Genomic DNA, 11,287 nt, shown 5'->3' on the forward strand with positions numbered 1-11,287 from the left:
TAGCTCTTACCTCAAGTATCAAATGATTGATGATAAATCAATAGAGTCTCAATCTCATGAGATACAGAAGGTTGCTCATGAAATCATATATGAGTGTATGCTCCTTTATGAGCAATTTCAAGTGGTTGTCATTATTGACAATCTTCCTCCCCACTGAAAGGACATCAAAAACTTCCTCAGGCATAAGACCAAATAATTATCTTTGAAATCTCTAATCACCCGTTAGTGTTTTAAGGAAGAGGGTCGTAGACATGATCATAGAGATATAGTGTTCATTGTTTCTATCAACAACGCTAAGAATGAATTCTTAGGTGGGATTCTAAAGTCTGCTGACAATAATTTCAAGAATTAGAACCACAATTAGAACAAGAATAAGAGCACCAACATCAACAAGAATTGGAACCTCAAAAGATTTAATTTGTTAAACCACATGTTAAGAATGACTTTAGTGGTATCTTTATTTACTTCAAATGTGGTAAGTTTATTGCATGCAAGTGTAGGAATAAACCAATGAATGGTCCTTCATAAGCCAACATGATTGATGAGCCACTCGTGATAGTGTTATCATGCTATGTCCAAAATACACACCATTGTTGCTTTCGATATTGATGATGTGGAGCTGAAGTTAAATCTATAAAGATTTTGATTTTCATAAATGTAGTGCACACTCTAGAGATGAGGAATAATCTAGTTTCTGATTTTCTTCTGAATAAGGTTAGTTTTACCTAGATCATAGAGACAAACTTGTATACTCTTACTAGGAATGATGTTTTGTGGGGAAATGATACACCACTGATGACATGTTTAATTATCATTTGTCCTATAATTAATCTTATTCACCATTCATATTTAATCATTATTCGCTTTTAAAAAAACTAATCCAAATGAATGGTGAATGATGTAGTGACTGTGTATAAATCTTTATACTGACAGTACATAAATATTATACTTTATTAACTATATCTAAAATTTAGGCTTAAAATAACATAAAATCGTTAAAATATTAACATAAAACTTCATTATCATTATTTAACGAAGAAATGATAATTAAATGTGAATGATGTTACAATAACACTAAATAAAACTCATACACTTCTAAGTAAAGAACTTTTTTCTCATAAAAAAACTGGTTGTTAAAAACAGAAAATGACAAGCTCACCCATCAAAGATAGAAAGCAGCAACAACTCCACATTGGCCTCAGCAACACATTTTCCAACTCAGAAATAGAAAGCAGCAACAACTCCACATTGGCCTCAGCAACATTTTCCAACTGGCAACAGAAATAGAAAGCAGCAACAACTCCTAACTGAAAACACAACCACCACCTTCCCAATATTACATAACCAAATAACCAATTCAACATAACCACTGTATACTTTATAAGTGAAAAAAGTGAACACACAAAAATAAAAAATAAAATTAAAATGTACGGAAAAGTGTTTCTCTCTTTTATTTTCATGCTCCTCTTCCTAATTTCACATTCAATTTTCATAGACACATTCGAAATTCGATCTTATTTCTTCCCACTCTTAAAACCACCAACGGGTTCACCCGATCAATGGCAACCCGACCCGAATGCCGAACCGAAACCCGACCCGCCTCTCCGTGTATTTATGTACGATCTCCCTCGTCGATTCAACGTTGGAATGATCAACCGTCGTGATACGACGGAGACTCCGGTCACCGTCGTTGATTGGCCGCCGTGGCCGGAAAATTGGGGGCTTAAGAAGCAGCATAGCGTGGAGTATTGGTTGATGGGATCGCTTATTCATGAAGGTGAGGATGGTGAGAGAAGAGAAGTGGTTAGGGTTTTGGATCCCGAAGTTGCTGATGTGTTCTTTGTGCCGTTTTTCTCTTCGTTGAGTTTCAATACGCATGGGCATATTATGACGGATCCGGCTACCGAGATTGATCGAAAGTTGCAGGTAAGAGATGATTTATGTTGAAATGTTGATTGATGATTCATTCAAATGCAAATAGGTAGGGCCGGAAAGGAGCTTAGTTGAACTTGGACTTAGCTCGACAAGAATTTGTTCAGCTTGAAACTTAAGTAGATTTCGATATGAGCTATGTTTCCATCTCGAACTCGACTTGATTTGAGTTCATGAAATGTTTAATTTGACTCATCAATTTCAATTGGTTTAGTTAGTCAATAGTTCATAGACTGTTTAGTGAACTCATTAGCTCGATTGATTCAGTTCGTAAGCTCGAATGATGATAATTTATTTAATATTTATAAATTTAAAGATTCTATATATATATATGTGTGTGTGTGTATACTATACTTGACTCAAGTCCAACTCGTTCAATGAACTCAATTTTTAGCTCAAGTTAGACTTGTTTGGATGATGAACCAAGTTTTTTGAGCTAGATAACGAGTCGAGTTTCCAATGAATGTCGAATTGATTTTGTTCATTGTCAGCTTTACAAATAGGTTTACTAGTACAATTGGGCATATTTAGAGGATGAGACTCGTTCGAGGCGAGCTTATATGCGAGCTGAGTAAGTTAGATTGTTAGTAGGTTGAGATTATAATGCAATCTAGATTGAAATGGGGATGCATATCCTTTCTCACTTTATACACAAGGTCACTTTAGAGGAGTTTTTTATTTAGTGCTATGTTGGGGAATTGAGGATTACTCCAAAATTCAGTTACATGGTTACTACAAAATGTCTACTGTAATAGTGTTTGATATACATATTTATATTGCCTATCATTTTCATACGCTTCAGACACCGCAAAATACTGTTAAGGTTCAGCTTACATTTTTAATTTGATTTTTGTTCTAGAGGATGAGCCTCGTCACAACAGTGAGGTTTTTACCTTGTAAGCCTACATGTATTTCATCCCAAATCCCAGTAAGTTGGAGCCTCATGTACTGTCTACTCCATTTGAGCTGTTGTGCCAGGATTGCTAACATATAATGAAAATAAAAATTTATAAATGGTGCTAATATGTCATCATGTTTGCAAGGTAGTGCATCTTCTCATGTGAGCTTTTCACATGACAAGGGTCGTTATAGGAGAGATTATTGCATGCTCTTGGCGTATAATAAATGCGTGCTCTAGAAAGGGTCTTGATCATTGATTTTAAACTGACTTATATAAAACTTAAGTTATTAGTTTAAAATTGATGGTAGAGATTTTTTGTGCAGCACTCATTTTTATTATGCTTCAAGAGCATGCTTGAATTTCTCTACTCGAAGAGAGATAAACACGGAGATCAGAAATAGGAGTCTTTGTGGTGTCTTGCTCTTTACATGATCGTGATACATGTAAAACCAAGGATCCGTTCTTGTGCTATGATTGCTACACAAAATAAAAACTTTCTCCACTTTTCTACTTATTCAAGGTATGAGCTAATGTTTTATTTTATTTATGATTATGATATGTTGTGATGCACTGATGGTTTTCGTTAAATATTTTGTGAGATAATATATGTATGTCATGCCATACCCATTCTTAATGTTTTAACAAAGGTTGGATCATTTATCCAATTTCCAAACTGATTTCATGCATCTGATTTTTCACATCTCTAAGGTTAATGTGAATGAGTGTCAAACAATGCTTGTTGTTTTATATCAGGCTGATCACATCTCTATGGTTATTGTAAATGAGTGTCAAACATTGCTTGTTGTTTTACGTTAGGTTGATGTAATGGAACTCCTGAGAAAATCCAAATACTGGCAGAGGTCTGGAGGTAGAGACCATGTATTTCCTTTGACACACCCCAATGCCTTCAGGTTCTTGCGAAATCAAGTGAACAGATCTATTCAGGTTGTTGTGGATTTCGGCCGCTACCCCAAAGGGATGTCTAATTTGGACAAAGATGTGGTGTCCCCATATGTGCATGTTGTGGATTCTTTTACAGATGATGAGGCTCAAGATCCATACGAGTCTCGCTCCACACTACTTTTCTTCCGAGGGAGGACTTCCCGTAAGAGTGTATGTCTGGTTCAGAGTGTGTTGAAAGAATAATATGCAATTCTTAAAATTCCATGAAAATTGATTTTGAGGGATCTGTTATGTTTCAGGAAGGAATTGTACGTGCTAAAATGGTAAAGATATTAACTGGTTATGATGATGTTCACTACGAGCGAAGTTTTGCTACAGAAGAAAACATAAAAACGGTAATTGATCTATGACTCATGCTGTATTATTCGTTTTTTGTAGTTGGAAAATTTCTGGTTAACCATTAGATAATAGATTTTACAATTATTTTTACTTCCTTAATTGTCATTCAAAGGCTAGGATTCCTTTAAAAAGGAAAAAAAATTATTTGGATAACTTACACAATAGGGCCTGATTATTTTTGTGTCATGCTCTTCTCTACATAATGTGTTTGCCATGCATTCTTACTCTAAGGATTTGAAAATTGAGATATAGTTTGATTTTTGTGGACATAATGAATTGTTTCCAAAGAAGTTGTCGATTTTATTTTAATTTTAGTTTTCAGCTAGTAAGATGCAGAATACAGTCACAATGTGCAGAAAATCCCTTGTTGGTGAAATATTACTAGTTTTAGATTTTTATCTCTCACTGAGAACATTCAAATGATACCCTAAATCAAACATGCTCCATATGCAGAGACCTTGAAACTTCTTTGAAGTCCAATCACAATATATTACTATCCTTTGCTATGGGAGCATAACTCTATTTTTTTTTTTCTATTTCCCTTTTCTTACCTAGCTAAGATCATTAACTTTTGCACTTGTATTCTTTATGCATTGGTTCTGTTCCGACAGTCATCTATCGGGATGCGTTCATCAAAGTTCTGTTTGCATCCAGCAGGAGACACACCATCATCTTGTCGTCTTTTTGATGTCATTGTGAGTCATTGTGTTCCTGTCATTGTGAGTGATCAAATTGAACTCCCATTTGAGGAAGATATTGACTACTCCCAGTTCTCATTGTTCTTCTCTTTCAAAGAGGCATTACAGCCCGATTACATGATCAATAAGCTACGTAAATTTCCGAAGGAGAAATGGACTGAAATGTGGAGGCAGCTTAAAAACATCTCCCATCATTATGAATTTCAGTACCCTCCAAAAAGAGAAGATGCCGTTAATATGTTGTGGCGACAGGTCAGGCACAAGCTTCCAAAGGTCAGACTTTCTGTTCATAGAAGCAGGAGATTAAAAATCCCAGATTGGTGGCATAAGAGATGATTATTGAAGATTTTTCTTTGATCTTGTACATTCTCTCTCATCAGTTCCCCTGACTATCCATGAAAGAAAATATTATCATTTTGATACGCCCTCTTTTCTCGACATTTTTAAAGAGAAATATTTGTAGAAGTTTCGGTATCTGATTTGTTATGTTCTGTGGTCTCTTATTTGGTTGGGAGCATTGGTTCATGATCATTCCCTGTGCAAATGGAAATCCAGTGGTATCCTGCCTCTTCTTGTTGTGCACTGATTTGCTGTTTTCGGTCATTTTGGTTGAAGAGGGACTTTTCTAGTTGTGCAATCTAAGATATGCTCTCAGGATGGAGGATGAGATTAATATAGGGTCATTCTACAGTTAACCCAAAATTTAGTTTGTAACTTTGTAAATTTCTGTACATTCATTTGAACTTGTTTGCTTTCATGGATTTTGAATATATATGATTTCGGCAAATTATTGTGTCTAAATATAGCCTTTTTCTTCTCTCATTCTCTTCTGATCAAAATAAACTTTTCATTTATACATTGTTTTTTTTTGTCAGTCATACAGTTAGCACAGATTCTTTAACAACATCACTACATTAACCAAACAGATAGAATGACATTTCTTTTCAGTGTCTACATCACATTTTTTACCCTTCTGAAGCCCTCATGACACACCCTCATCTCCACTAGCCAACAAAACCCAAAATTTTGACTGATCATAATTTATACACTTTTTTATTATTGGGTTAATCATCACACTTTCACACTAATTATTATAACCTTCTTGAGGCATGATTTTTCTAACCCCATGAACATATGGGCCTCTCTCCATTAAAATACCTGCATCATCATTCATGCAGATATTGGTAAAACGCATCATTATCTGCTTCTCATCTCAATCCCAGCATCTGGCTCCATGATTATTGTCCACAAGTTCCAGCATTCATGGAACACTCAGCTCACAGGTCAGAGTTTTTTACATTTTTTAGGTGATTTGATTTATTATGGAAAATGAAAAAGGACTGGACCTGATATCATATCAGGTTTTTCTGTTGTCTTTGGTTTCACCACTTTCAATAAAACCATTACAATATTTACTTTTTAATTATCTTATTAGTTATTATATTCTTTTATATATCATATCAAAAGTCATGCATTCTGTTCTAGTCTAAAATGTCAACCAAGTGCTGCTTAATTGCTGAATCATATCCGATGTGTTTTGTGTTTTCAAGGGTCTGTTTGCGAGTTGATTATCGGAGGACAATGGAGGGAGAGCAAAGAATTTGAAATCATGTTACACTTGTTATATGGTTAGCCTTCCATTTTCCTTTCTTTTCCTTCTAGAAAAACCATCTTCGAGACATGTTAGAATTTATAGTTATGCACGGGGAATTGGGGTAAATGGGATAGCATGTCCACCCAAAATTTTAACTCTTCTACATGAATTACGTGGGATAAAAAATTCTATATTGCATTTTGCAAATGATCAAACAATTTATTTTACACTTCGGTATGCTACTATAACGAAATGGGGTGCAACCATTAAAAAATGGGCTGTGAAAATTTAAACTCATTAATTTTCATTTGGTTGTTTATGGGCTGAGGGTTTATTTTTGCGATAGGTGGTTATTTTTTGGACGCCATTAATTTAGAAAATCCCCATGATGTTTTAGAGAAAGACTGTACAGATTACAAAGGTGGAAAAAATATGTAAGATTACCGACTAGCTATTCAACTTTTGAGCAAACCAGTTCCAGAAATAAGTAAAATATCTGTTGTGAAATGATGGGAAAAAACATGAGAAGTACCAGTGACATTAAAGGTGTTAAATGAGTCTCAAAGCAAATCAATCAAGGCAAGCCCCCAAAACAATATAGCCAAACACATAATCCTGAAAAATGATTATAAGAGAAGTGAACTATGAGCTACTACCAGGTATAAAACAATAACTAAGGGAACATTACATGTTTACTTCAACATGAGGAGAATCACAGGTATATCACATACCTACACTTTCTCATAAAAGGAAACATGGATTATAGGTGCTTCTTAAAGGAAGCACAAACCAATTATTGGCGATTAGCCATAAACTCCATAAAAATCTACAATGGCATTATAAGTAACACAACCTTGAATATTCAACACTAACCCCATTTCCTAGCATTACTGTTGGTTTTAAATGTAGCTATCAATCACCAATGTCTGATTGAGACCCAGATGAAACCATAAAACTCTTACGATTATTTAAGTTTTCTCTACTTACATGCAGAACATTAGCACCTTCATCAGCCAATTAGCAAAAGAGCTGAGCACATCTCCCAAATACCTCATTCCACTTAGACCTGAGCTTCAACCACAACAACAAAACAACTGAAAAAATAAAAGTCACTAATCGTACAATACTAAGAGTTGCAGAGAATCATACAGAGAAACAATAGTAAACTTCAACTGGATCTTTATTAAAATCAAATACAACACAAAGCTTTTACATATCTCTCATATCTTTCTAAACTCCCACATATCCTTATATTAATTACTGTTATGCACGTCCTTCTCCACGAGGCAATTTCTTGGAAACGGACTCTTCAACATCCTTAAGTTGATAATAGTGTGGAGCTATCTCCACTAACCAATTTGGCTTCAACTCAGTGATTTGCCGCATATATTCCTTTGTGGTAAGCACTAGTTCATGGTACACAACCCATATTGGAAGAACCTCTGCTAGACCAGAACTTGGGTGTATGTGAGCTGTCTGTGGATGTTTAATAGTTTGATAACCTCCATTCTTCTGCAATCGTGCCGAGTGTGGAAAAAATCCAGATGCTATAGACTTCTTAATAGCATCTAAATCATTGGAATTTGAAATAAGCTCAATTTCAACTCTCTCTAAAAGACCTTCAAGTTGATCGCGAATATCCCTTGCTCGTTTCATACTCCTTAACTGTATGTAATTTTCATAACACCATTGTGCTGAATAATTGCTCTCCTTCCATGAATTGTAGACCTTCAGCAGTGCAATATGGTCTCCAACATTTCCAATGTGAAAATTCAATCTTGCATTGTCGGCATGTACTTGTTTGTCCTTTGGACGATAAAAAATTGAGTTGCCAACAGAAAGCATAGCTGCAATGGAAATGATGTCAGCTGAACACTTGTATTTCTCCGAAGCCACTATCGTTTTTGACAACATAGGATCTAGTGGGAACTCTGCCATTCTTCGACCTACCTTAGTTAAATCACCATCCTTGTTTAAGGCACTTAATGCAAATAAAAGCTCCAATGCTTTCAATAAAGCTTCAACAGATGGAGGATCCATAAAATCAAAATGTATCAGGTCATGGATTCCAAGACTTTTCAACATCAACACTACATTCGCAAGGTTGGTCCGCTGTATCTCTGGAACAGTGTTGTCGTCTAAATCATTATGGAAATTGTATGCAGTATATAATCTGAAACACTTACCTGGACCTGTTCTTCCAGAACGGCCAGCTCTCTGCATCGCTGAAGCTTTTGAGATTGGTGTCACTAACAAGGACTCCATTCCAGTTCTCGGATTATAACATTTCATCTTGCAGAACCCTGGATCAACGACATACTTAATCCCATCAATTGTCAATGATGTTTCTGCAATATTGGTAGCAAGTACGATTTTTCGTGCCCCTCCAGGAGTGGGTTGAAAGATTTTGGCTTGGAGCTCGGTTGGAAGGTTGGCATCTATAGGACATATCACTAACTCAGCAATTTTACTCCCTAATCCTCTAGTCCGTTGCTTCAACATTTCTTCAGCTGTTTCAATTTCTTCTTGACCAGTAAGGAAGACCAATATATCTCCAGGAGGTTGAGTGACATGGATTTGGAGTGACGTGACAATGGCGGCATCTAAGTAGTCAGCTTCCGGTGCTTTGGTAAAGTTTATTTCAACAGGATACCGTCTCCCCGGAATTTTGAATATTGGAGCAGAATCAAAGTAATCACTGAATTTCTCTGCATCAAGTGTAGCACTAGATATCAGCAACTTAAGATCGGGCCGGAAACGAGAAATATCCTTCACTAAACCAAACAAAATATCAGTTGAGAGTGTTCTTTCATGGGCCTCATCCACCATAATAACGCTATAACTTGCAAGATCTGGCTCTCCAAGGAACTCCCTCAATAACATGCCATCTGTCATATATTTCACAATAGTTTTCTCTGATGTACAATCCTCAAAACGGATGGAGTATCCAACCTCATGTCCTAGTTTAACACCCATTTCTTGAGAAACTCGAGCAGCAACACTCATAGCAGCAACACGTCGTGGCTGAGTACATGCAATCATTCCATGTTTTGTGTAGCCAACTTCATGCAAATATTGAGGAATTTGTGTAGTCTTTCCGGAACCAGTTTCACCAACAATTACAAGCACTTGATGATCATCAAGTGCTTTGAGCAACTCATCACGATAAGGATAAATGGGCAATTTTTTCCTCTCCTCCAAAAGTGCCTCTGAAGCTGACTTTGCTTTAGACTTTTGAAATGAATCATCCATCTCTTCATAGCACACATTATCTCCATCCATAACTGATGCCTTGACAAAATCAATCTGGTCCTCAAAAACAAACTGATAATCATCAGATGCTTGTTTTTTATTTTCGGAACCATACTTCCATGATGCCTTCCCAATTTGATGCTCCTCCCATAGCTCTTGTTCAGCAAATGAATTCATCTTTTCATCGCTGATTCTATCTCTGTCATGCCGCATAGCCGCAGAAAACCTCTTCTTCTGATTAACAACACCATCCTGATCATAAGCATCCGGCATCCTATACTCATTCACATTGTCAGCCTCCTCCGATTGCTTCGTCAAAAGTTCATAAATCTCTTTCTTATACCTATAGTCACTTTTTTCTGCTTCAGTAAGCTTCACACCCTCAAACAGATATTGCTCATCCTCTATATAATTTCCCAGCTCTATTAATTTCTTATCTACAGTCTTCTTCAAAAACTCATGCCTCGAAGAATTCCTCAAAACTCGTACATCATCTTTCTCCAATGCATTAGATCTTCGAATCTCCTCTTCTTTCTCCTTCTGTGTTAATTTGTGCACGGTCAATTTCCACGTCCGAGCCTCATCTTTTTCTCTAATATGTTTCTCTAACTCCTCCTTCTCTCTCTGATCTTTCAACATTTCTTCCTCAGACTCTGAATCATCAAACGAAACAGTTTTCTTCCTGAACTGTCTCTTTTTACTATCTCCCTTCATGGATTCAGATTTTGCTTCAGAAATTTTACCTTCTTCTCTGCCAACATTGTCGTCGTCTTCGTCTTCTAATAACTTGTGAATCTTGCGTTTCCTTTTGGCCAATAATACAGAGGATTTAGGAGAAACCATAGATGAGGTAGTTTTCATTTTGTTTTCTATTCAATAAAAGTTTTTTTTTTTTTTACTGGGTTCTACTTTCTCTACCTTGTATTTATATTGTTAATGAGATACTTCTTTTTTCAAAACCTATCCTCCATTATTAATTCATATATTTTCTCAATCTAATCATATCTTTTTTTTATTTAGATAATAATCTATTTTCTCCGCATTTCATTTATATTTTTCACCTTATACTTTTTAAAACTGATCTCTTATATCAATTCATATCTTTTCTTAATCTAATGATATATTTTTTATTTAGATAATAATCTATTTTTTCCGCATTTCATTTATATTTTTCACCTTATACTTTTTAAAACTGATCTCTTATATCAATTCATATCTTTTCTTAATCTAATGATATATTTTTTATTTAGATAATAATCTATTTTTTCCGCATTTCATTTATATTTTTCACCTTATACTTTTTAAAACTGATCTCTTATATCAATTCATATCTTTTCTTAATCTAATGATATATTTTTATTTAGATAATAATCTATTTTCTCCGCATTTCATTTATATTTTTCACCTTATACTTTTTAAAACTGATCTCTTATATCAATTCATATCTTTTCTTAATCTAATGATATCTTTTTTATTTAGATAATACTCTATTTTCTCCACATTTCATTTATATTTTTTTATCTTAAGCTTTTCAAAACCAATCTCTTATATCAATTCATATCTTTTCTCAATCTAATAATATCATTTTTTATTTAGATGTTAATTTAT

General features: G+C 35.0%; 2 protein-coding genes across 2 annotated transcripts; one reads left to right on the forward strand and one right to left on the reverse strand.

Annotated features, from left to right (window-relative positions):
- Nucleotides 1–1,410: 1,410 nt before the first annotated feature.
- On the forward strand, nt 1,411–5,652 carry LOC109337418 (probable arabinosyltransferase ARAD1). Its single transcript, XM_019574398.1, has 4 exons — nt 1,411–1,926; nt 3,650–3,946; nt 4,036–4,131; nt 4,747–5,652. The coding sequence occupies exons 1-4, from the start codon at nt 1,426–1,428 to the stop codon at nt 5,167–5,169; spliced, it is 1,317 nt and encodes a 438-aa protein (XP_019429943.1). The 5' UTR covers nt 1,411–1,425; the 3' UTR covers nt 5,170–5,652.
- A 1,939-nt stretch (nt 5,653–7,591) lies between these two features.
- Nucleotides 7,592–10,561, reverse strand: LOC109337422 (pre-mRNA-splicing factor ATP-dependent RNA helicase DEAH1-like). The gene has a single exon (XM_019574401.1). The coding sequence runs from the start codon at nt 10,538–10,540 to the stop codon at nt 7,691–7,693; it is 2,850 nt and encodes a 949-aa protein (XP_019429946.1). The 5' UTR covers nt 10,541–10,561; the 3' UTR covers nt 7,592–7,690.
- Nucleotides 10,562–11,287: the final 726 nt, after the last annotated feature.

Source organism: Lupinus angustifolius, unplaced genomic scaffold (genome assembly GCF_001865875.1).
Source record: "Lupinus angustifolius cultivar Tanjil unplaced genomic scaffold, LupAngTanjil_v1.0 Scaffold_6_36, whole genome shotgun sequence".
Classification (NCBI taxonomy): Eukaryota; Viridiplantae; Streptophyta; class Magnoliopsida; order Fabales; family Fabaceae; genus Lupinus; species Lupinus angustifolius.

Bases quoted from the DNA above. Each gene is read 5' to 3' on its own strand.
- LOC109337422 (XM_019574401.1), bottom strand. From the start codon at position 10,540: ATGAAAACTACCTCATCTATGGTTTCTCCTAAATCCTCTGTATTATTG.
- LOC109337418 (XM_019574398.1), top strand. From the start codon at position 1,426: ATGTACGGAAAAGTGTTTCTCTCTTTTATTTTCATGCTCCTCTTCCTA. The intron at 1,927-3,649 runs GTAAGAGATGAT...GTTTTACGTTAG, and splicing joins AGATTGATCGAAAGTTGCAG to GTTGATGTAATGGAACTCCT. The intron at 3,947-4,035 runs GTATGTCTGGTT...GTTATGTTTCAG, and splicing joins GGAGGACTTCCCGTAAGAGT to GAAGGAATTGTACGTGCTAA.